At 37.9% G+C, this 27,171-nt stretch overlaps 2 protein-coding genes and 1 long non-coding RNA gene across 6 annotated transcripts in view; 1 reads left to right on the forward strand and 2 right to left on the reverse strand.

The window, feature by feature from the left end:
• Window positions 1-27,171, reverse strand: part of LOC5575962 (sodium channel protein 60E) — a 798,459-nt gene that overhangs the window by 114,607 nt on the left and 656,681 nt on the right. For all 4 annotated transcript variants that reach the window (XM_021841568.1, XM_021841570.1, XM_021841569.1 and 1 more), the window contains exon 5: window positions 994-1,202. In XM_021841568.1, coding sequence (XP_021697260.1) covers window positions 994-1,202 — 209 coding nt within the window. The remainder of the gene's footprint in view (window positions 1-993; window positions 1,203-27,171) is intronic.
• On the forward strand, window positions 10,091-11,206 carry LOC5565553. The gene is made up of 3 exons (XR_002499796.1): window positions 10,091-10,257; window positions 10,727-10,800; window positions 10,894-11,206. It is a non-coding gene; the product is annotated as an uncharacterized LOC5565553 (long non-coding RNA).
• On the reverse strand, window positions 17,649-24,802 carry LOC110675786. Its single transcript, XM_021841571.1, has 2 exons — window positions 24,001-24,802; window positions 17,649-17,706 (listed from the first exon to the last, which is right to left on the reverse strand). The coding sequence occupies exons 1-2, from the start codon at window positions 24,380-24,382 to the stop codon at window positions 17,669-17,671; spliced, it is 420 nt and encodes a 139-aa protein (XP_021697263.1). The 5' UTR covers window positions 24,383-24,802; the 3' UTR covers window positions 17,649-17,668.

The raw sequence follows: 27,171 nt of genomic DNA on the forward strand, positions 1-27,171 counted from the left end.
TTAAAAGCCCATTCACAAATTTCATAACGCTGAAGGTGACAAAAAAAGTTGTGGGTGGTTGTCCTCAAAATGTTACAGCCCATACACAATATGTAGAATTTCTACACAAAAAATGGTACGAGGGTAGGTGTCAAAAATGGCAATTTTTGGCGCTATTAAATTTTCTAAATGAACCCTTGAACTGATAAAGTGCCCACTGAGGTGATAAACAGGTACTGTCTCAGAAGGAATAAGAAGAAGGTAGTTGCCAACAAGATATTTCGAAAGAATAGCTGAAGGGGCCCAGATAGCCGTGGCGGTAAACGCGCAGCTATTCAGCATGACCATGCTGAGGGTCGTGGGTTCAAATCCCGCTGATCGAGGATCTTTTCGTAAAGGAAATTTTCTCGATTCCCAGGGCATAGAGTATCATCGCACCTGTCACACGATATACATATGCAAAAATGGTCAATCGGCAAAGAAAGCTCTCAGTTAATAACTGTGGAAGTGCTCATAAGAACACTAATCTGAAAAGCAGGCTTTGTCCCAGTTGGGACGTAACGCCAGAAAGAAGAAGCTGACATATAAAAGAACGGAAAATATATGATGAACATCTTACCGACGAATTTTACGCGCCATTAATTACAAGTTTTCATTAGAGACGCATTTTAGCCCGCAAAACAAGATACTGCACTGTATCTCATACTATTCGGGGTAATGGCTCATTCGGGGTAGTGGCGTTCGGGGTAATGACCCATTCGGGGTAATGGCGTTCGGGTTAGTGGCGTTCGGGGTAATGGGATGGAGCCATTTTTGGCATTAGATGGAAACACTTAATAGAACAGTGATGCCATCTGCCGAATGAAAATTCAATAAAATTATTAAAATCAATTTTAATAGATTTTACATGCATATTTGTACATCGGTACTGGACTGCATGGCATGCAACTCCGATTTCATCTTTGATGTACATAAAAACAGGTCGAAGTGTTTAAATCTACCGGTGATACTTACTCTGCTTCCTCGATCGTCTCGGACATGGCTAGGAAGATGCAGTTGAACAGAATGGTGGCCATCACAAAGTAGTCGAAGAACTGGTTGGTCGCCAGGTACACGCAGGCACGTCGGGTGGGGCTCCAGGGGGTGAAGCAGAACAGACTTTTCGTTCCGGTGAACCGATGTATGTAGTTTTTGCGAAATCGCTTCGACACCACGCAGAAAGTCTGCAAAATAAGATGAGAAGTGGATAGGAGTGGAAGATTAGAATTCGTTGTACATTTTGGATTCGTTTCGTTGCTGGGATTTTCAATTACACATTCGAGCTGTGTAACATGTGCATAAATCTTGCTTGGCGCATTCAGAATCGAGGAAACCCAGGCAGACGTGACTTCTGGATCTGTTCAGAAGGCCTTTATCAGACGGCCTAAATGTTTGCACATATACATCACCCATCTCAATGAATGATTGCGGCATTAGCGCCCACAAGGCCTCAAAGCGGAAGAGAATTTCAACGTGTGCATTGATCCTGAATGTAGGCAATATGCTAGGCGTGCACGTTTTCAGACGTTTCGTGCAGCGAGTGTGCGAGCAGCAATTGGATGTAAGACGAATAGATGTGTACTGTAGGGTAAATCATGTATTTTGGGCAAGCTAAGGGTAAAGCCTGATTTGCTACTGAAAAAGAATCGCTAAAGAAATTTCTCGCCGATTCCTTGCAGAAATTTTCTACAGCGACTCCCATTTGAACTGACATCTCTATTCAACTGCATACTGCGATAAGAAAAAAGCGCATTCTTGATCGATTCCTTGCAGAAATTTCCCATGCATCAAAATAGGCCGAGAAATTACTTGTCAGCAGCGAATCAGGCTTAAAGCTAAGTACCGTTTTGACTCATATTCCGAACACTTAAGGCCAATAGTGACTTCAAATGCATCTGATTGGCATTAATTGGCAGATATTTGTGTAAATTTCAATTTCCTCGCAAAGCCTAACTGTTAGCTGTTGGCTGTACCGATAATAATGTTGATTCAATTAGTTTTAGTATTGTTTTTACTTCAAAGTGTGGAACAACATTATGATTCAAATGCCGAACACTGTGTTTATTCTGTCTCATATTCCGAACACCTTGATTCAAATTCCGAACAGCACGAATAAATCGTATTCAAATGAATAATTTCGCAAATAAATTTATTTGAGCTTGTTCTTCTGGTCTGAAACTAGAGAATCATCACTCCTCCTGCGGTATAAATTATATTGGAGACGTTAAAATTGAATTGCAATTGACTGCCGTTTCCTTGTTATTTGGTGACATATTTCAGCGAAACATTTCAACCAAATCGCCATACAAAAACCGAGTGTTCGGAATATGAGTCTGTTCGGAATTTGAGACAAAACGGTATGCTGTTTCGCTCAAGAAAAGTAAAGAAATTCCTTGACTGAATGGGTTAAGAAATTTCCTACAGAGAGCCCCCTTTGAAGTGACATTTCTTCTCATCTGCGTACTGCGATCAAAAAAATATGATTTTCTTGACCATTTCTTGGAAGAAATTTTCCACGCATCGAGATAGGCGATTCCTTTTCTTGTCAGTAGCTAACCAGCCTTTACCCATTCAGTCAGGGAATTTCTTTACTTTTCTTGAGCGAAACAGCATACTTAGATTAAGTCTGGAAACGGCGATCGATTTACAGCATAGGATGCTTGTACAGTATTACGTAATGTTACTTTAGTATCAATGTCTTACTGTATTTTGAGTTTCTAGCAGATAAACTTATAGAATGCCGCATTACCTTTCAAAATAACGTTTTTAGCGCCCTGTCATACATTTCGGATAATATATATACATTTTGTACGCCCTCCATAAGGGGTCTTACACAAATTATGTCACGCTCCAAGGGGTCAAGCATACCATGACAAGCCTTACAATAATTCTAGAAGACTCATACAAAAAGCGTGACAAGCGGGGGGGAGGGGGTCGAAAAAGCCGAAACTTAGCGTGACATAATTTGTGTAACACTTCTAAATTAAGATTCACTCGTTTAACAAACACCATTATGTAAGTTTTATTCAACATCATGTTTAATAACATTCTAATGACCAACCTTTGTTCAGGCGTTTATTTTTTATTTTATTTTTTTAAGGCACTCTGTGCTCGTGGCCAAAACTGTGCCGGAATCAGTTGATCTGTAGCTTCTTTACCGAACGATCTATTTTCAACTTATCTATATTTACTTCTTCTTTCCTCTCTCCTACTCTTTCTCTCACACCGAGCAGGTAGGAGAGAGCTCTGTTGTTAGTGAGGCTAGCTGCCTGCGAAGAGGGTCAGTTTGTCTCAGTCACCATCTGATACTGACGGAGGATGGATGTGCTCCCCAAAGCACGGTCCTCCGTGAGGCGTCTTCTGGTGGCTGGACGGGTTTTTTGTGGAGGAGCTGGGAATCGAACCCATAACCTTCCGCGTATGAAGCGAAAGCGTAACCTCAAGGCTACAGACCCCCCTCAATTTGTTCAGGCGTTGTTCGATAAAATATGGAGAAACTTTGAAGCATGTCGTTGAATACCAACATTTATTTTTTTTCAACTTTAAACACGGTTTACAAGCATTTAGTTTAGCTTTCATACGGCCAGTATAAAAATAATTAAAAACAAATAAAGAACAAAAATTTATTTGTCTAGGCACTTTAAATGTACACTGAAATGAATTTTATTGTGGAAACTACTGAATCCATGGTAAAACTAAGAACTGCACCAACGATTTTCAACCGACTACATTAATCTGTTAACTCTACCAAAACATAGTCAAAATCACTACACAAGAAATTATATTCGGTCTATTTAACCAGAGTTGCAGTATTTATTACTGGAAACATTCTTGATTTGACAAGTTTGGCATTATACTTTTAATCGCACTTTCTTGTTCGGTGGGTGTCACAGGTTGAAATATAATGCTTTGTAGTGCATGCTACTATGGACATGGTCGCATTTACTGCATTGCTCAGTGATTTTAACCAGATTATGGTAAACTTAACAGATTTTTGTACTCGGTTGAAAATCGTTGGTGCAGTTCTTAATTCTACCATAGATTCGGATTTGTTTGCGTGTAGTGTACACAACTATCATAACATAGGGTAAAGAGCTACTTGGGCACTTCCATGATTTACTTCGGCATGGGGGTTTTTCTCGGCTGAATTATCTGAAACTTTGCAACAAGAAGCGCTTTAGTACGACGCATATTGTGGCCAAACATGATGAGCTCTATCGCTTGAAAAAAAAACACTACCGAAGTGGATCAAAAGTGCCAAGAATAGGATCCGGCTCCCTAACAAATACATTTTTAAAAATCACCTGAATACAGCGGGTATTCGCTGGTTGGAACACGACTGCCTTCCATCTAGCGAATCCGTCCGTTTTGCCAACGCATGTTTTGCCGTTTTGTCGTTCTTGCCTAATGCCGTTCCATTGTGCTTGACCCTTTAGTCTGGAGCATTTTCACCAGCTGCAAGTCGTTCGAACTAACGGGTCGGATTCGCTAGATGGAAGGCATTCGTGTTCCAACCAGCGAATCCCCACTGTAGTACTCAAACAGTATACTCGTTAGAAGTTCTTAACTGATTGAGAATTGCCAAAGAAATTTCTGGAAGTAGTTCATAGCTTATTCCTAAAAAATGATTTGATCAAATTCCTACTGATATTTTGTGGATCAACAATAAAAAATCTTTAATGTAGATTATGACGATTTTTTTTTTGCAAAGTTCTGAAAATTTAACTTTTACTGTCAATTTTTCAGCGATTTTTTTTTAGTTTTTGATATACAGGTCGGACTCGATTATCCGGGGACTCGATTATCCGGGATTCGATTACAGTGGGGATTCGCTCGTTGGAGGTCCGCTAAAAAGCACTCGAATGTCAGGAGAAGATGTCAAACTATCTTTGACGTCTGACTACCGTCACATTGAAGTCTCCATATATAGAACAAATGAGTATGTATATGTGCGTTTCGTGACGATTTGCGCTCCAGATGCGTTAGTCTGGAGCATTTTCACCAGCTGTCAGTCGTTCCAACTAACGGGTCGGATTCGCTAGACGGAAGGCAGTAGTCTTCCAACCAGCAAATCCACGCTGTACGCAGTTGAAAAGAACTGTCAGTTCAAATGGGAGTCGCTGTAGAAAATTTCTGCAAGGAATCGACGAGAAATTTCTTTAGCGATTCCTTTTCAGTAGCAAATCAGGCTTAAATCTGAGATAATTTGGTATTGCAATATACAATATGCATGGTTTTGCAGTTTAGAACGTATTTGAGAAAAGGGTGGTTTGAAAAAGTGATTTTTTGTGTATGCTGGTCAAAAAAAATTGTTTTCTTGTAAAGATCTCTACTGTCCCTAGAAAAAATTTCTGGCTACGCCACCGCATAATATAAATAACATAAAGAAAAGAGATAACATTTAAGTTCTTTTATCAAAGATTCCAATTTTTTTTCTTGATGATTCGATTTTTTGGAGGATACGATTATCCGGAGTGAAAAAAAATCGATACTCCGGATAATCGAGTCCGACCTGTATATATTTTTGAAAATAAAAAATCAGTCATTTTATATCGGCACACACTGTAGGTCTCAGCACATTACACTCAAGAAATCAGCTCCCTGGAATACAGGTGCAGTTGCACATACCTGGTTCGATTTAGCTATTTCATTATTTCCATTTGTATCATATAAGCAGTATATCATTAACGAATACCTTATATTAGTGTGGCTCTTATATATCATTTGAGTCACATTTAACGTATGTGCAAGCTTTATACCGTTCCAAAGCACATCGTGTAAACAAAAATGGCAGCTAGGGAAAGTTTTTCGCAGTTTCGCTCTGGAGTTGTGATTACCTGGAGGGTCCTTAGATGCAATAGAATGTATATGAGGTAAAATGGAGAACTTAGAGGATCAGAATCGAAGAAAGTATTGTGGTACCGGAAAAGGTAGCCAGCAACAACGCTACATGAAACGATACAACCAGGTAGACAATCATCACCTGATTACGATTGTCTACCTGATTGTATCGGTTGTACAGCTATCTTTCCCAGTACCATAACATTTAATATATTATTTCATCGGAATCACTAACAACTTCCAACTTTTTAAAAGTTTGGAAGTTATTTGTGATTTTTTTTTTCAGAATATGCATGGAGAAAATCATCCCTTCAAATAATGTGTATCTTAAATGTATTCGATAAAAGTGAAACATGAAATGTATGTGTTAGGTCCATTGATTACATTTGAGTTAAACATGCTATCAATGAAAAGAAACTTTGACGATAGTGTATTGACTTCGCACATACTCTCCATGTGCAAACCCCCATTGCAAAAATCCATGTAGGTTGGCACATGAATCAAATGAGATCTTTATCTTGAGTGTAGATTTTTTATTTAAAAAATCATAACTTTTGAACAGCTCAACCGATTTCCAATCTTATTTTTATGGAATGAATGCTTAAGAATTCAACTTTTAAGAAAAGCAAAGGGGGCAAATTTCAAGTTCTTTAGTGAATTTTTATACTTTTTCCGTGTACAGTTTTTCATAGTTTTATATTGTTTCTAAAAAGTTCAAACCTTAAGCTTTCATTCCTGAAAAAAGATTGTAAAGCGGTTGAGCTGTTCAAAAGTTATGATATTTTTTTAGAAATAAAAAATCTAATGCGCTGTGTCCTACAGTGTGTGCCGATAAAAATGACTGATTTTTTATTTTCAATATATTGTGAATTTTCTTGGAAGATGGATTTGAAGGGACATTGCTTGAGCTGGTTCGAAATCAGCAGTAAATTTCAAGGGGCACTCCAATACATTCAGGGGGTATGAATATCCTCTAACTCAATAGGATTGTGGCTTGCAGTTGCTCACGATAAACATAGAACATCTGTGAAGTGACGATTCTAGATATAACCACTACATTGAAGTCCAGTTTCGAACACATTTCTAAATATTTGATTGACATCGAAGTAATAGAAAAATTTACCGAAAACAAATTTTCCATATGCATCAAAACGCCCCTACCAATATGCTTCCCTCCAGCTCGTAGCATAAGTAACATAAAAAAAATGTCAAAAGGAATCAAAACAAATCACACAAAAATCGTGGTGGTGAAAGGCAATCTCACGTACGTGTTGCACCAACGGCGACGGTGTATAAAAAAACATCAAAGTTTCAGTCGATTTCGAATACATCTCTCTCTTTCATCGACCGACGATTTGGACGGCGATTTGAGGAACGGCGGTTTAGAACCGCCGTGTCCAATCTGGAAATCTCCGTACAATATATATCTCAAAAACTAAAAAACATTTTGGAAATTTTGACCTCCAATACTCACACCTAAAAATTTTGTCCAACCAAAATATTCTCCCACCATGTTTGCTGTATATTACGTACACGTAACGCACATGTAACGTATACTATTGGATTGTGTATTGCATGCAAGGTGCATGCTTCTGCTAAATTGCCATATAAACAGACGTGTGAATATTTAGGGCTTATTCACAAATTTCATAACGCTTAAGGGGGTGGGTATCTGTTGGTTGTTACAGATCATACAAAATTTGGAGAGCGTTCATATAAAAAGCGTTACGAGGGGGTGGGTGGGTGTCAAAAATGGTCATTTTTGGCGTTATGAAATTTGTGAATAAACCCTTATTTCCTCCGTTGAAAATTTTGATTTATTTTTCAATACTTACTCGAGAAAAACTCAAAGTATTGCTACAGACAAACAGACGTCACACTGTCATCATTGTCCATCATTAACAATCGGTTCAAAAATATGATAGGTGGCCAATCCACCACCCGCAGCGCTCGCATCGTTTTTGTTTGCGTTTGACGTTTACACACTACCGCCATCTGTTGGCCTGTCGGCCAAACACACACTGAAATGAATTTTATTGTAGAAACTGCTGAATCCATGGTAAAATTAAGAACTGCACCAACGATTTTCAACCGACTACATTAATCTGTTAATTCTACCAAAACATAGTCAACATCACTACACAAGAAAATTTCTTCTGTTGATTTAACCAGAGTTGTAGTATTTTTGACTAGAAACATTCATGATTGGAGAAGTTTAGCATCATACTTTTGACCACACTGTGTTGTACGGTGGGTGTCACGGATTGGAATACAATGCTTTGTACAATGCTTGCTACACTCAGAAATAAAAATAGTCACAGAATTACTAAAGTTTATGCATTAATGACTATTTTCTATCTGCCTCTCTTTCATTCTGCTGTGAATTTTCACACTAACTGTCATTTCGACAGGTGAATTGACAAATAGGAATAAAATTCCTTGCAGGATGAAAGAGAGGCAGATAGAAAATAGTCATAAATTACTAAAATTTAGTCATTCTGTGACTACCCGTGTTTCTGAGTGTACTATGGACATAGTCAAATTTACCGCACTCCTCAGTGATTTTCACCAGATTATAGCAAATTTAACAGATTTTTGTAGTCGGTTGAAAATTGTTGGTACAGTTCTTAATTCTACCATGGATTCGGTAGATTATACAACAAAATTTGTTTGCGTGCACTAATTTTAGCATTGGGCGCACATGTCCTCGTGACTATGATTTTGATCGAGATTTGTTCGAAGTGTTACGTCTGCTTGTCTGTGTTTTAAGTATAAAGCTAAGTATGCACTCAAGATAAAGATCTCATTTGATTCATGTGCCAACCTACATGGATTTTTGCAATGGGGGTTTGCACATGGAGAGTATGTGCGAAGTCAATACACTATCGTCAAAGTTTCTTTTCATTGATAGCATGTTTAACTCAAATGTAATCAATGGACCTAACACATACATTTCATGTTTCACTTTTATCGAATACATTTAAGATACACATTATTTGAAGGGATGATTTTCTCCATGCATATTCTGAAAAAAAAAATCACAAATAACTTCCAAACTTTTAAAAAGTTGGAAGTTGTTAGTGATTCCGATGAAATAATATATTAAATGTTATGGTACTGGGAAAGATAGCTGTACAACCGATACAATCAGGTAGACAATCGTAATCAGGTGATGATTGTCTACCTGGTTGTATCGTTTCATGTAGCGTTGTTGCTGGCTACCTTTTCCGGTACCACAATACTTTCTTCGATTCTGATCCTCTAAGTTCTCCATTTTACCTCATATACATTCTATTGCATCTAAGGACCCTCCAGGTAATCACAACTCCAGAGCGAAACTGCGAAAAACTTTCCCTAGCTGCCATTTTTGTTTACACGATGTGCTTTGGAACGGTATAAAGCTTGCACATACGTTAAATGTGACTCAAATGATATATAAGAGCCACACTAATATAAGGTATTCGTTAATGATATACTGCTTATATGATACAAATGGAAATAATGAAATAGCTAAATCGAACCAGGTATGTGCAACTGCACCTGTATTCCAGGGAGCTGATTTCTTGAGTGTGCTGTTTCGCTCAAGAAAAGTAAAGAAATTTCTTGACTGAATGGGTCAAGAAATTTCCTACAGAGCACCCCATTTGGGGCTCATTCATTTATTTCATAACGCTGAAAATGAACATTTTTGACACCCACCCACCCCTTCGTAACGCATTTTGTATGAATGTTCTACAAATTTTGTATGAGCTGTAACATCGTTAGGACAACCCACCCACCCCTTACCGCGTTATGAAATTTGTGAATAAGCCCTTGAAATGACATTTCTTCTCAACTGCATACTGCGATCAGAAAAATGTGATTTTCTGGACCATTTCTTGGAAGAAATTTCCCACGCATCGAGATAGGCGATTCCTTTTCTTGTCAGTAGCAAACCAACCTTAAGACATTGAAAATGTATGCATTTGTGGCTCTGAATTGTTAGTTGGGACTGCATTATTCATTGCAGGAGAGTAGTACATGACAAATTGGAGTGATGAAAAACAGCTTACGATGGGAAATTGCGAAAAAGCATTCATTGCATAACGAACCACGCGCCTCCACCGACCACGTGCTTTCAAACCAAACACCTTTCAACTTCGTCGCCGAATTCCGCCAGAGGCGCTACTAGTTTGCGTTCCTGGTGCGCATGACAGCTGCGCATGCGTTTTACCCATTTGACGTTTGTATGACGTTCGTCGGCGGCGGCAAAGCAACGAAAAGAAGCAAAACGAAAACCCAGGCGAGCCAACCTTACCAGCTCGAGGTCAGAAAACTTCCTCTTTCATTCAACGTGTGTCCAGTGGTGAAGACGTTCTTTTCGTCTCTTCACTACCCAACCCTAAAATGAGAGCTAAGGTGAGACTTAGGAGATTTTTTTGGTGGAAAAGTGCTTGGAAATTGTTTGAATAGTTGTGAATAAGTGCGAAAATCTGTGGAAATTGATGGAAACCGGCAAAGGATCACTGGATTTGTGTGGATTTTTAGTTAATTTATACAAGAAAATTGCACGTGTTGGAAATGTCGGAACAACTTGGCGTCTAATCTGTTTTAATGCTGTCTAATCATCAATTCCATAGTAATTAGTGCTTAAAACGGATCTTAAAGCGCTTCAATTATGTGAATATTGATTGTTCTATTCTGTATTATTGAGTTCAAATCCAAATTTCAAGGAATTAGTGTAAATCCAGTAAATGACGCATAACCTCAAACGATATCGATTTTTCTCTGCCGGTTTCCAACCTGATGAATAGCCGGATGTTTCCAACGTTGTGATCGAACCTTCAAAACTTGTTTCTAATGGTGGCATTTTTCCTTCTAATTTCAGTGGCGTAAGAAGCGTATGCGAAGGCTGAAGCGTAAGCGCAGGAAGATGCGTGCGAGGTCCAAGTAAATCACTGGGTAAGTTTCTTCCCCTCATTCCTGCCAATTGTATTTTACCAAGGTCAGCTTTCTAACGTTTCGTTTCCGGTTTTCTGATTCTCCCCCTCACAGATTCCAAGCGTCTATCCCTCGGTATTAAACTAAGGATAAGGACCCGTACATGAATACAAAAAGCGCCCACCTTTGCCTTTGGTTGAAGACGCGTGGAGTCGACTGCCACCCGGAGGAATTGGAGTCCTCTTCCGCTGGTGTGGCACCTCTTTTGGAAGCCGGTTCCTGCCGTTTGCATTCAGTGGAGAACTAACTGAAGTGTGTGTTAATATTGGACCATTCGGAGAAAATATAGATACCACGTCACCCCCCGCCGGATGTTCTTTCGGTGAAGCGACTGAAGCTGACGGGCGATGATGGGAGCAAAAATTAAGAAAACGTGTTCCGATTTAGACCTGGCTTTGGTACCGATGACAATTCCCCACCGTATGTGAAGTGGAAGTGAGCTATCCAGTGAATTGGGGAAATCTTTGTGATACGGATGATGTGCAATTTGAAGACGATTCCGGCTTGAAGCAAGCTGCTCAAAAGAATCAATCACCTCACACGCCGCGCAGAATAGGCACGTAAAACGATTGTGCTGCTTGACCGGATAGCAAGCAGTTTAATTCAATTTTAGCTAGTAGCATTGATTTCACGTAAATTTTAGATGCGTTTATGTGAATTGTTTAAGAAGTCCTACGTGAACGCAGCATTAAGCTTTGCTTAAATTAACTGAGATAAAACTAACTCAAGCGTGTGCTAGAATAAGGGCATAAATCGCATGATCGATTTCTCTTCGTCGATCCTCTCTTTTGTGAATAAAGGTGACAGATGCGGGTTTGTTAGCACTTTTTCACTGCAGGACGCTGCGATTGTGTCCTGAGGTAAAAAAGTGCTGAAAAACTCGCACTTAACTAAAACTTATTCACAGAAGAGAGGATCGATGAAGAGAAATTTGGGTTTATTCTACGACTGGCGTGAGGTGACAATTGTCGGTGTCGTATAGCGAGGTGACAATTGTCGACTCGAGTGAAGTGACTCGCCGTGTAAATCAAATGGAGAGTCACTTCACTCGAGTCGACAATTGTCACCTCGCTATACGACACCGACAATTGTCACCTCACGCCAGTCGTAGAATAAACCCAATTGATCATGCGACTTACGCCCTTATTATAGCACACGCTTGAACTTGATGCATCTGAATTTAATTGCGATCTGAAAGTGTGTGTACACAAATCCTCTATGCTCTTGGAAGTTTTCAAAGGCTACCCAAACCAATAAAACAGTACTTTTCAGTGCTTCTAAAACAGTACTCTTCAGTACTATTTTTTCTACTATTGATCCCTTCACGATCCTTGTTTGGATCCGTGCCTTCGATATTTCGTTGGACCCGTTAGCGAAAGCTAGCGGATCCTTGGACATCGTCTTGGGAAAAAACCTCTTAGGAGTTCTCGCCTTCTTTAGTTTTTATTCACTAAACATGGGGCCCTATTCCGGATTTCACTCACGGTGACAAATAGGTGAAGTGATCACTTTCCTATTACGGATATCACCTAAGTGAGAAAATGTGGAGAAGTTCATCGCAAGTGATAGATCGCATGAACACGAGCTATTACGAATGGCACGCTACCCGGCGAAGATCGACAAAAGCAATCACTTGAAGTGGAAACTTTTCACCACCGTTCGGGTAGGTGAAGAGTTGTCACGTAAAAAGGAACAAGCTTAAAACAGCATTTTTTATGCTTTTTGTTTAACTAATCTTATGTTTTTGTTATTCGTGGAAGCAGAACACTATATTTAGTCCCGATTTGCTGTTAAAAAGTAATGTATTGGCCTTTATTTTTTTGTGGGAATGTGAGGCAAGAATCGAACAAATTTTTTTTCCGCTCGCTATACGCAAAGGAAAGAAAGGTCAACTCAAACGGGAGTCGCTGTAGAAAATTTCTGCTTATTGACAGAAATCTCATGAACATTTGTGTAATTGCAAATTAGACAATAGATGTGGGCCTACACATGTAAAAAAAATGTAGGGGAATAATAACTACGTAGTTGGAGCTACTGGAGGAGGCTCAAAAACATAAATTGTTTCATTGTTAACTTCAAATTTCTTAACCGAAAGGATCATGATATTTTCAACAAAGAGCTATATTTCAATTTACATTTCTTCTCAACTGGGTACTGCCATTAAAAAAAATTAAAGCATTGAACAATTCTGAATAGATTTGAATTTCACCCGCATCGAGATAAGCGATTACTTTTCTGTTCAGCAGTAAACCAGCCTTTTTTCAATAAACTCACAGATAAAAAGTTTATTGAAAAAAAGGATTACAACGAATCATTGTATATGATAATCGAAAGATGTCTCTCTGATCTCTTCTATCCAACTCTAAAAAAGTTTCTGATTTAAAATAATAAAATTAGCATAGTTTTAGTTGTTGTTTACAAAGTATTGAGCTAGATCTTCTGCCGATAAGCGCTCTGTACTTTAAAAAGAACATTTAATATTTTAAACGTGATAGACAATTAAAAGCTGATAAATTGATCTATCTCAAATGTATTCAAGATTCCCTATAATTGAAGTCCTGTTTGCGTTCACCACTATTTGAAATACATTGAAGTATTTAGTAGTCGACAAAACCCTTTTTCTAATTCTCTACCAAACCAGTAAATCCTTGTCTATGAAATTCAAAAGGCATCCCACGCTTGTAGGAACACAAATGCAATTCTTGTTAGACTTATCTCATGTTCTACATAATCAATTAAAACTGTTAAGTCATTCGAATTATTGATTATAATTTGGATAATCTGATTGTAATTTAATAGTTCATATCCGCGCGAAAGTTTCAAATCTATTTTCAAAATCGCACCAAACAAACCAGTACTTTAATCTTTATGTAATTATCGATACATTAATTCAAAATTGAACAATTCTAATTAGGCAAATAATAAACGAAGACATTTCTATTACCTTATCATGTTCAAAAACCATTCAACGCAACTGGTGACTATCCGTGGCATCTCACTATAAAAAAAGCTATTATGAATACCACTTCACTTCAGTTGTCACTCCACTGAGTTCATTTTCAATCACTTCACCGTCCGTGACAACGGGAATAGAGCAAAACAAGTGAAGTGACTGGAAGGTGAAGTGTAAGTGAGCGTGAAAGTGATATTCAGAATAGGGCCCATGGTTGCAACTACAAACAAAAAGTCCCTCCCCTTGGTTATGCGACCTTGCCGCGATGGGAGGGCATAATCCATTAGCCCATATGATGGAAACCAAAGGCGTAACCTGTAGTGGTGGTATCACATTTTGGCATTTTTTGCTTATAGCCGCGTCATAATTCATATGGCATAGACGCAATAATATCTCGGATGTGATCCAACGGACATTCTGCGTCATTGATAGAATTGATGCCCATTTCAAATAATTAATCTATTCGAAGTGGACATTAATACTATCCGCGACGTTCAGTTTGCCTTTTGCTAACCAGAATGATCCGTAGCCACTCTTACTATTAGCTAGCTAGAAACATCGTTATCATATACGACGTAGGGAATATTACTCTGAGGATAATGATTAGTAGATTCACTGAGTAGAAATAAGTGGCGTCAATCTTATTTTAATATGGTTTTTACATTGCCATAATAAAAAATACCTCTCTTGTAACAACGGTATAAATAATCTAATTCCAGCTTCATTCTCGCAAAATTTATAAGTAGAAAGTAGGCGTTATGAAGCAATGCATTTGCCACCGAAAAGTGAATCTTGTAGGAGACTGTAATAGAAGTCTAATGTAACTTTACTCGTAAATATTCACTATAATATGACTTGACTAAAAGTGACTTTTTTCTTTAAGGATATATGAACGTAATGACCAATAAATACTTTTAACAATAAAAAAGAAATTAACTAGAACTACTACTAAACAGCCTAATTTTGTTAATACTTGACGACAATTGACATTTAAGACTCTAATCTTACGAAAAGACAGGAGTAATCAGAATAGCACTTAAATAACAAATTATTCAAAACCATTTCGACTAGACAGTATTAGTAATGACACTACTACACTACTATTTCAAACAAATTCTGATGGAGCTGCTGATTTTCACAATGCTTCCTTTTCTCAGAAGCAAGGGAATATGGGTATTTAAAAAAAAACTACCAAGACACAATACTAATAAAAAACAGTGTTCATGTGGGCGCCATTGCCTAGTCCGTCTGAGTATTGGTCCTGGTAGAGGAGAAACTTGGCAAAAAGCCAGACCGAGGGTTCAGCCTTGACAAGTTAAGCTGTCAGGCAGCTCCAACTGAATACCATACAAAAAAAAAAAAAAAAAAAAACTAAACATGGTTGCAACTACAAACAAAAAGTGGGGTTTAAAACTCACTAAACGTGGCAAGAATGGAAGAAAGGACGTTTCTCCGGAATGCGAACTTTCAGGGTGTCAACTACCTGGAAAAACCTGGAAAACCTGGAATTATCAGGGAATTTGATTCAACCTGGAAAAAACCTGGAATTCTCAGGGAATTTCGGCTACACTCAGGGAAATTATTTTGAAGCAGTAGTACATGGTAGCATTCAATCAAAAAAATTTCGGCTGCGCCGCTATCAAAACGTCAGCATAAAACATGTTTAGACAACGAACAGATTGCCAAATCGGTAAAGGCAAGTATAGTTCCAGTTGGGTGTCGTTCATGAGCATATGAAACATAAGTGTAAACATTCTAAATTTTCTTCCAAATTCTTCTGGAAAACTTCCAGGAATAATACCAACGATTTTTAGTGCAATCCAACGCTTCCACAAACGTTTATTTCAGAGTTGAAAAAAAAAATGCAGTAATTTTCACAAAGATTTTCCCAGGATTTCCTCCAGATGCTTTTCCACAGAATTTTTCACCAATATTTCCTGTTTATTCCTTATCCCTGGGCTTGGGATTATATTTTCCAGGGAGCGATGAATTTTGATAATTGATCGCTGTTGTTAGTAGTTTTGATTAGATGTTGGGTAAATTTCAAAGCAATGGCAACCTTTTTATTACAAAATTTAGATTTTATCTTCTGACCTAAAGATTCTGGTTAAACTACTGTACTATGCAGTTGGGCTGCACTACGCTATCACTCATCAAAATTAATTTCACTTCGGGAAAATATAATTTCAAACTGGCGAGAAGATTACAAACTGAGGGTGGGTTAGGAGCACAGTCAGACCCTTGAATGTGCAATGTGGGGTAGTAATTCGGAATGCCATTGACGGTTTGTAATCTTCTGTGAGGTTTTCGAAAACCAACAGGGCGCGTGCACCGGGTTGCGGATAAGAGCAAAGGAAGATCAATGGCATCTACTTAAAATAATAGAGCAAAAAGCCGTTCCATGATTAGGTAATGTTTAGCGATCTTCTATGGTGTTCTGGTACTATAAAATTCATCACTCACTGGGAATTCTGGCCTTGATAATATCAATAGTGATAAAAACATAAAATAATACCTAATACTCAATAAGTACAATGTAGCTTCAATGTAGCAATAAATGAAATAAAATCAATTTTCTATACTTGACAAGGTTTTGAAGACAATCAATGAGTGAAAGAACTACCTATTAGAAAAGCCACAGCAGCTAAGGCTATACATATACAAATGTTGGTCATAGGGTCATGGCGAGCATTCGGTATGTATGTCTATGACTGGTTCTGATCTAATAGGGGCACTAGAAGACCACGCGGACAATTTCGAAACAAATTATTTTTATACATCGGTCTTATGATCCGAAAGGCTCAGCTATGCTGTAATGTCATTTTTTAAGCTATTCATTAGTGCTGTTTAATAGTTTATTATTCTAACAAAACTACATAATTACTCATTACTAATCACTTTTCCTATATTCTCTCTTTCTCACCTTCTTATCTGTTGCATGATTATGATCATTACTAATATAATGCATGAGCATGCACAATAAGAAAAATTTCAGAATTGTAAGCAGTCAATGGATAACTGGATAGAATAGCTTCGAAAAGGATGCTCAAAACAGAATAATTCTGGTCAGGGAAGTATTAACATCATGAGTAAGTAACACATTTCATTTGAATGATAACAAATATTTTTATATAAATCAGCACCGCCAATCAGTGAACTGAATTATAATTTTATATCTGTACATGATAAACACAGATAAAGTTTGTAAAGTTGTCACCATCGATTGAATTGCGTTCTTTATAGTAATGTTCAATAATTGTCAAAAGCTCCTAAAGCGTCACATCGTGCCATCAGCAGTTCTTAGCATCACTTTCATATTGTTATTACTTTGTTGTTTATTAAATTTCTATAAAGCGATCAGCTCATTCTTTCTTGTACAATTGTTTGGAATTTTAATAAATCAAACCAAACTTTAAAACTCAAATTAAATTGCTCTCAGCACATTTACATTTTGCAGCATAAATAGCATTACTGTGTCAAGTCTTCTCCAATTTCCTATACCCTACCCCAACCCTTCCTATCATTTCCGATGGTGTTCAAGTGGTCCGCATAGACTATTACGGCCATTACCTATCCCTGCCCCCGGCTTTGAACTGACTTGCGCTCTTGTTGCCCCACCAAACGCTGCAAAATGAAAATGAAAATTATCACAGAATATTTCGTATTTTTTTCTATATTTTTTTCTGGAGTTTTGCGCAAAAATAATCTCAGCTTATAATTGGAGGCAGTTCGTCTAAAAATATAAACGACCTCATTCATTTATATTTAGAGTCTTTATGAATCAAAGAACCTCAACTACATGATTTTCGTCACCCACGGCTACGGCACCTTACTTTAAAAAAAAATACAAATCATTGTGATTATTTTATTTATTTCTTATTTTTCCAGATCATAACAAATGGTTCCGATATATGTATCGAACACATCGCATTCTCTAGGTCATGGTCCAGCCAGGGGACTGATTCGGCATTTCATTCGTATGAGTATAGAGCATATAAGTTTCATAATTATTGAATATCAAATGTGATACGTTATAATATGTTCAAATAAATTATTAGTGCTGTGTAAAATCACAGGTATTGAGCAGTCGTATAGAACATCATTGAGATCCTTAAAAAATCCTAGAAGGGTTTTTGGATTCCCGCCAAGCTTATAGGTTAGAAGATGTAAGATTCTCATTCAAGTTCATGGTAAATTATTGATGGAACCAAGAATCCTTCCGGTAATCGAAATTGAACCAGTTTTGAAAAACAGCTGACAAGGTACTTAATGGATTGCCAAAAAGATTTTCAGTGGAATCCATAAAAGATACTTGGCTTTTTTCGTAAAGGTCTTACCACATTTCTAGTCGTCGACCTTTGCCACAAATTTCTTGGAAGTCCTTAAGTGTTTTCTAGTCAAGTCCTGGACAGATTCAATAAATATCTTGTTTGGCGTTTTCTCGGAGATATATTGTAGCGGCCATATGGCGGCAAGGAGTCTGCTACCTGATTCCGGACTGGTTTCTTAAACGAGTGACTTATGCGCCACCTCCTAGGAGGACCACCCGTCGTGTTCTATGTTGCCCGGCTAGATACTGACCGAAGAATCAGCTCCCAAATCCTCAACAATACGCGGGAACAAGTAAGCAGACTCGTTATCCTAATTTGCCTCGAAGGAATCTCCTATTTCGACAACTAAAGCCACACGAACATAACCAAAAGATTCCACCAAACAACCGAAGTCCCAAAACTCGACCTAATCCTATGTATCATCACTGGCAGAGATCTCGCACCCACTCAAGCCCATTCCGTTTTAGAAGACGGATTATTCAACAGACAACGGAACTACGAAACGTATAAAGGACTTTGAACTTTCTTAACCATACTAACTAACACGAAATTTCCATTAACACAATGACTTTCTGTAGGACGTATATTTGAACAATAATTTGATAACCTAGGTTTCCATATCGGTCACGCCGACGGCCTTTCTTCTACAATCCCCTTTGAACTTCTGGCCCTAACTTGTGCGAATTTCTAACTCAACTTCTCTGTGTCCGTGCTAACACTCTTGCATGCAAGTTTTCGTGGAACGTACTCACGGTTTGTATCTTACTACGTCGACGATGACGCTAGCCTGATTTAGCGCGCGCACTTTTCTCTCAGAGAGTTTTGTGATACCTCCTACCAGGACATGACTAGACATGTTTGAACAAACTTCTCCAAAAGGTCCGAATTGGACCAATTCTGTTCCATTTCGGACCCCCCGTGTTCTAATTCGGACAACCCTATATATTATCGTTTTTTGCTATGGTAGTTATACAATATAACTCCAATTTATTTGGTATCAAAGCTTGTTGAACTTCTTCTATAATTGCAAGCATAAAAAAGTAATTCAATGCGTGAAAAATTCCCATTTAGTTCGAGTTAGAAATAGCTCAAGTAAAATGTAAATTTCATTAATAAAACATGGGTTAAAACCGAAACTGGTTAAAAATTGAGTACATTGAACTTTCCCTAACTTGATTTGAATCTGACCATTGTGTATGGGAGATACCGAGATAAAGAACACGTTTTTTTTTAATTCTGGAGCTTTTTGTTATTTTAACAAAATACTTTGGAAAAATCCATTTTTGCTTAGAATACAGTAAAATTTCAACATATTGAGTCATGGCATGAAAATATTGGGTTTAAAAGGTGAACTTGTTCGGGAAACTGAAAGAGACTGCATCTGTCTTGGGACATCAAGTTGGAGAAGTATCGACATACATTTCAGGGTCAAAGTACGCTATATTGAAGTGATTATAAAATGAAGCCAAACTTCAAATTTTCAAGTTCAAAACACATTATATCGTGTAAGAGAAAGTTGTTTGTTTTGTTCTCAGCACTCGTAAAAGATTTTTTTTTGTATTGTCAAACAGATTTGGAAAGCTATATCCAAAATTGGATGTTTAATGGAGATGCTTCTCAAGTAGCTGGTTTATTGATTCCTTTTTTTGGTCTGCCATGTTTCTTATATTTTTTCGAAGACATTTTCTTGACCGCAACAGAAACAAAAGCACCATCCATCAATATTACAACTTCTGTAATTTTCTAGCAAGTCGAGAAGATTTTCACGGGGTGGAACTTATAAAATAGACTGACTGCTCGTTAAAAATCAAGAGGTCCGTATTGAACCATATTAAAAGGTCCGGATTAGACCAACACACATTTTGAGATTTTCAAACTAGTTGAGCAAAAACGGTACATGGACATATCAAAACCATATAGTCAGATGAAAGCTCAGACTTGGGGGATTCGATTAAAAAATAACACAGAAATATTTGAGATCTATTGTCAATTACAGAAGCTTGGAAATAATTCTAACCGATAGCACACTAGAGCGCTTCAAAACAACAAACTAATATAAAAATCAAACGAATTAACTGAAAGGCGTCAAATTTATTGTGTTAGATCCAAGCCAGACGGTGAGTAGAAAAACGGTACACATGATCTTTATTGTAGCGCTAGTATTGAGAAATGTTTGATGGTCCGAATTAGAACAGGGTCCGAATTGGACCAGGTTCCCCTTATTCTTCTTCTTTCTGGCGTTACGTCCCAACTGGGACAAAGCCTGCTTCTCAGATTAGTGTTCTTATGAGCACTTCCACAGTTATGAACTGAGAGCTTACTGTGCCAATGACCATTTTTGCATGCGTATATCGTGTGGCAGGTACGAAGATACTCTATGCCCTGGGAATCGAGAAAATTTCCTTTTACGAAAAGATCCTCGACCAGCGGGATTCGAACCCACGACCCTCAGCATGGTCATGCTGAATAGCTGCGCGTTTACCGCTACGGCTATCTGGGCCCACACCAGGTTCCCCTAGTTTTAATCATAAAAAAAAACATTTTTTTTCTTATATAGAATTATTGAAAAATTGTTAACAATTCTTGGAAGAATTGGGTTGTTTAGAGATTAAAAATTTCCGGTTCTTTGTAGCTTGATCGAAAGAGCACATTTTTCTAAGTAAAACACGATTTTATTGCGCTTCAATATCTTTATTTTGATATTATAAATGATTAAAAAAGATTTCAATCCGTCGACTCAATGACATTTCAATTTACATAATGACAGCTCGTCCCGGAGTAAAATTTGCCGAGGGGTGATTCAAAACTGATTTCCATACTAATTTCGAACGTGATTTAAAAATGGTTCCAGGTCACGAAAAATTCTGAAACTTTGGATTCTAGTTCAATTTTTAGCGTAGATTCAGAATATGTAAGAAAGAAGATACCCCTAAACAAGCCAATTACATATAAAATATAAATTTACAAAACAAGCAAAAAAAAAAAAGTCTTGAGAAGATTTTTATAGAAATGTCTGTTCAAATGACGAATCAAACTTTTATGTCGTGGTTCCTGTTTATTTTTGTATTCATAATTCATTCTCTTTTTGGTTAAGGTTTGTTTTTTAAGCAAGTGTTCTCTAAAGTTCTTATTGCCAAGACTATCAGTCGCTACCATCCCTGATTTTCCCAAGATATCATCAAGGAACAAATACAGAACGCCCTCCAGAGAAAGATTCTGGGTACGTCGTTGGATATGCATAAATCTGAATCCCATTTTAAGGGAAAGGGTTTTTTTAAGATCAAATAGAATATTTTTCATATCTGATTTAGATTATTAAAGACACTTTTAGATCATTTTATAAACATTCTTGTTTTTCGTGAGAGTTAAATAAAAATTATTATTTTTTTCTTTTTTTTTTGTACGTTCTTTACACATTTGAGACATATTTTTTATTGAAGTGAAAAATACCTACCTTGAAATTTATCGTTAGTTGTTTTTTTTTTGGTTTAAGTTTTTCTAAGTCAAACTACCTATATTTGATATGGGCGCCCTAAATGTAGCCATTCGTCAATCATTTATGTATTTTGGAGAAGTTTTTAAATCTGGGATTATTTTTTTTTTCAAACCTGTAAAAACCTGGAAATATCAGGGAATTTTATTTCTGTAAATGAGTAGACACCCTGTAACAACATATTACATTTCATTTGCCGTAGCAGTTCAGATTTTTTACATGTGAGTTGATTTCATCTGCGTATAAGAAAAAAAAACACGTTTTCAATTTGCTTAACCTAACTTAACCTAAATATAGAACGCATTCATCGTGGCAATAGAAGATTGTAACGATTTTTGCCTGAAATTATTAATGATTTTATTTGACATTTGTTCCAATGTTTTAACATTGGATATTCTATGTAACTCATTGGTACTATACCAGGAAGGAAGCTTCACAATCATTTTCAAATTTTTATTTTGAATTCTCTGCAGAGCTTTCTTCCTGGTATTACAACAGCTAGTCCATATTGGTACAGCATACAACATGGCTGGCCTGAAAATTTGTTTGAATATCAAAAGCTTGTTCTTAAGACAAAGTTTTGATTGTCTATTAATAAGAGGATAGAGACTTTTTACATATTTGTAACATTTGGCTTGAATGCCCTCAATGTGATTTTTGAAAGTTAAATTCTTATCTAGCATGAGCCCTAGATACTTAACTTCATCTGACCAATGTATTGAAACCCCTCACATCGTGACAACATGTCTACTTGAAGGTTTCAAATGAAGAGCTTTTGGTTTATGTGGGAATATTATTAGTTGAGTTTTGGAAGCATTAGGAGAAATCTTCCATTTTTGCAAATATGAAGAAAAAATATCCAAACTTTTTTGTAATCGACTACAGATGACACGCAGGCTTCGTCATTTGGCGGAGAGGCCTGTGTCATCCGCAAACAAAGATTTTTGACATCCCTGAAGTAACTCAGGTAAGTCAGATGTGAAAATATTGTATAATATTGGTCTCAAAACGCTGCCTTGGGGAACACCAGCTCTTACAGGAAGTCTTTCAGATCTGGAGTTCTGATAATTAACCTGAAGTGTACGATTTGACAGATAACTTTGAATTATTCTAACAATGAATGTTGGAAAATTAAGGTTTTTCAATTTAACAATCAAACCTTCATGCCAAACACTGTCGAATGCTTTTTCTATGTCTAGAAGAGCAAGACCAGTAGAATAGCCTTCAGATTTGTTGGAACGGATCAAATTTGTTACCCGTAAAAGTTGATGTGTGGTCGAATGTTCATGGCGGAATCCGAACTGTTAATTGGCAAAAATTGAATTTTCGTTGATGTGGGCCATCATTCTGTTCAAAATGACCTTTTCAAAAAGTTTACTGATGGAGGAAAGCAAACTGATTGGACAATAGCTAGAAGCTTCTGCAGGATTTTTGTCTAGTTTTAAAATTGGAACAACCTTAGCATTTTTCCATTTGTCAGGAAAATATGCTAATTGAAAACATTTGTAGAATATGTATATCAACTAAAAATGATAAGCTACTTTCTGGAAGTTTCTTGATGATCATCGCCAGGAGCTTTCATATTTTTGAATTTTTTAATAATAGTTCTCACTTCTTCTCCAAATCAGTCTCCCAGGAATTTTCGAAAACGTTCTCTTGATTGAGAATAATTTCGAATTCCTGAGTAACTTGATTTTCAATTGGATTAGTATTTTATTTTATTTTATTGATGTACAAGGGGGTCAGGGGCCAAGTCTCCAGCATAAGTTTGAAAACTCACACCCTCCATAATACACCGAGGGAATTTTGGAGTTTGGGAAGTAGGCAACGCAACATCTTTGACCAGAAGGTTCTTTAAGTTTAAGACCAAGTCAATCGTAGATGGATTTCTAGAAGAGGAAAAACATGTAGGGCTATCAGGGTATTGAATTGAGAAATATCCTGAAGAGCACTCATCAAATAAAATTCTGCCGTTGGAATTATTTTGAGAATTATTCCATGATCGATGTTTGGCATTAAAGTCACCAATGACAAAAAAATGTGACTTATTGCGAGTCGATTTTCGCAAATCAGTTTGGAGCAAATTAACTAGCTGCCATTGAGAAGGCAAATAGAAATCTTTTCGATTCTCCGGAAGAATCATTTTGATTCTTCGAAGGAATTGCTTCCCCGTTTCGCTTCCCCGGATGAACCGTTTTCCTTCCTCGGAGAAATCAATTCAATTCGTTTTTGCTGCATCTGCTTGGTGGGTCCTCTACGCAGGGGAAGAACTGGCTGTTTCGGTTTCGGATCAACGGTCGGACGTTCGTCCATAAGCAACATGTTGGCGTACTTGTCGTTGGGATCCAGTTGGAGGGCATTCGGATGGTACGCCAGGTAGGTTTCGATTTGGTCTAGGATGTCCTGTTCGAGGAAGCGCTGCTTCCGTAGCCTCTGGGGGGCGGGCTTAAACTCGAAAAAGCGTTCACCAAATTGTACCTTGGCCTTATCGGCAGTGCTGGCGAACTCCATGGCACCGGATCTGGTGTCGAACTTGACCGCACAGGTTACTGTACTCTTTTGGATGAACTTGACGTGTTTCTCGAAGAATAGTTCACTGTAGATCCGTTCGTTCTTCATCCTGGTGGCCTGCAGACTTCGACTGGGATCGAAATAGACCGATTCCCGCCCGGGGAACACATTCAACGGGTACCCCTTGTAGATCTCTCGGTGACACTTCCGGATCGCAAAATCCGCATCCCGTTCCGAAACGAAGTATACCAACATGTCGTAGATTCCAGCCTTGGATTGGAAGTCCAGGTGGTACTCGTCGATATTCCGGAACCACAAGCGCACATAAAGTCCCTTCCAGGCAAAGTACTCCCGGACGCTATCGAACTCGTCCGAACGATTCTCGCGATCTTAATTAAATGTATAGAAAAACAAACTGATTCTGAATATAATTATAAACTAACTAATTTTGATGCAAATCAAATTTTCAGCCGCGGACAAGTTTCAGTCTTTGACGAGAAAAAGAAAACAAATTTCGAAGCAAACCGACGACGAACTGTCAAAACAAGAAACGTCAATCTGGAAATTCGATATGCACGGAAAAAAAACTACACGGAAAATGGTTTTACTGGGTACCCGACTGGTCCCCCAAAAATTAAACGCGTTTCTTCGACAGTTCAATGTCTTACTTTTTAAGTCTATGGTGCTACCCACTGAAAAATGTTTTGACGTCTATTGCACGGGCGTGGTTTGAAAGTGGGGGCAGGCAGTATATGGGCCAAATAATTCGCCAAAAGTGGCTGTTATGCTGCACTTTAGAGGAATATAGTGTTTATAGGCTCTGTGAGAGAAGTTCTTTATAACACTATAGAACCGATGTTATGCCAATTTTTACGGCCTAATGGTTACCTGCGTAGAAAATCAAAACTTTGTCTTAAGAACAAGCTTTTGATATTCAAACAAATTTTCAGGCCAACCATGTTGTATGCTGTACCAATATGGACTAGCTGTTGTAATACCAGGAAGAAAGCTCTGCAGAGAATTCAAAATAAAATTTTGAAAATGATTCTGAGGCTTCCTCCCTGGTATAGTACCAATGAGTTACATAGAATATCCAATGTTGAAACATTGGAACAAATGTCAAATAAAATAATTAATAATTTCAGGCAAAAATTGCCTATTGCCTATTGCCACGATTAATGCGTTATATGTTTAGGTTAAGTTAGGTTAAGTATATTCAAAGCGTTTTTTTTCTCTTATAAGCAGGTGAAATCAACTCACCTGTAAAAAATCTGAACTGCTACGGCAAATGAAATATAATATGTTGTTACAAAATGTTAATAAAATCTTAGATTTGTTTGATTGACGTTTCTCCGTGATATTGGAATTCGGGGTAATGTCATTCGGGGTGATGGGTCATTCGGGGTTTTGGAATTCGTGGTAATGACGTTCGGGTCAATGGCATTCGGGGTAATGGGGTAGAATCCTTTCGAAGGTCACGTCTTCTTATTCACTAAACATGGTTGCAACAACAAACAAAAGAAAGGGTGAATCTCTGATTTCACAACTTTCTTCCAAAAAAGTGGGATTTAAAACTGTCACTAAACGTGGCAAGAATGGAAGAAAGGACGTTTCTCCGGAAAGCGAACTTTCTTCCAAGGGTGAAATGAATAATTGTATAGAAATGAGCAATCAGTTCGATGCTCTAGACAAATTTTCCGAACACCAAACCGAAGCAGCCTCTAGCCCAGGCTTTTTGATTCAAGTGAGGAAGCAAAGAGTGCCGCCTATCGTGGTCAGTTGTTCCGAATTTGGGGGATTTAGGCAGGAGATCTTGAACTCCATTAGGGGAATCAAGGTTTCCTTCCAAATCGCAAAAAAGAAGACTCGCGTTTTGCCAGAAACTCTTAAAGATCGCGAACTTCTTTTCAAACATCTTGAACAGAAGAGGCACAAATTTTTACTTATGACGACGAACGCTTGTTCAAAGTCGTCTTGAAAGGTCTTTCAAGTGACTTAAAGTAAGTCGCATGGTCGATTTCTCTTCATCGATCCTCTGTTTTGTGAATAAAAGTGACAAGATGCAAGTCTGTCAGCATTTTTTTCACCTCATGACGCAAGATTGTATCACTGCCAAGCGATTTGAAGTGACAAAATGCTGACAAACTTGCATCTTGTCATCTTTATTCACATAATGCACCCCACAGACGCTCAGACGGTTTGACCAACATTGACTCCGCCCCCCAGGTTGATGCTCATGTTGGTGCTATGTTTGACCGTGTGTGATGCTGTTTGACGAACCAATTTGACAGTTTTTGAAACCAATTTGACGATTGACGAATCGGTCGGCCAAAATCAAACGAGTTTGATTTTGCTCAAACCACCGGTGGGCGGAGCCAAATGTTCGACGAACCGATCGTACCGTCTGTAGGGATGTTGCACGAACATCGACTTCATCATGTCAAATTTCTTTAGCAAATTAACCAAGGATTCTTTAATTATTCCTCAACCAATTTCTCCAGAAATATCTTCAGTGAATCCATCAGCAGTTTCAACTGTGATTCAAAAAATCCATCCATGGATTGTACCTGAATGTGGGATTCCATCAGGGATTTCTCCAGGTAATCCTCTTGTAATATCTTTAGGAATTCTTTCAAAACTGCTTCATGATTCCACCAGGTGTGCTTCCAGAAATTTATTCAACATTTTGTCCAGTGATTTAACAAGAAATTCCTGTAAGAATTCCTTTATAAATTCCTTCCGAAGCTTCACCTGGAATTCCTCATGGGATTCTATCAGGAGTTCCTACAGTGATTCCTCTGAGTTCTTCTTCTTTTTGGCGTTACGTCCTCACTGAGACAGAGCCTGCTTCTCAGCTTAGAGTTCAATGGGCATTTCCACTGAGAGCTTTCTTTGCCAAAGTTGCCATTTTCGCATTCATATATCGTGTGCAAGGTACGATGATACTCTATGCCCAGGTAGGCTTACCAGATGGTATCCTTTGGGAGGACATGTCCTCCTTTTTGATCATATGTCCTCCCACGGGCTGAAAATGTCCTCCTTTT

The sequence above is a fragment of the Aedes aegypti genome, chromosome 2 (genome assembly GCF_002204515.2).
Source record: "Aedes aegypti strain LVP_AGWG chromosome 2, AaegL5.0 Primary Assembly, whole genome shotgun sequence".
Classification (NCBI taxonomy): Eukaryota; Metazoa; Arthropoda; class Insecta; order Diptera; family Culicidae; genus Aedes; species Aedes aegypti.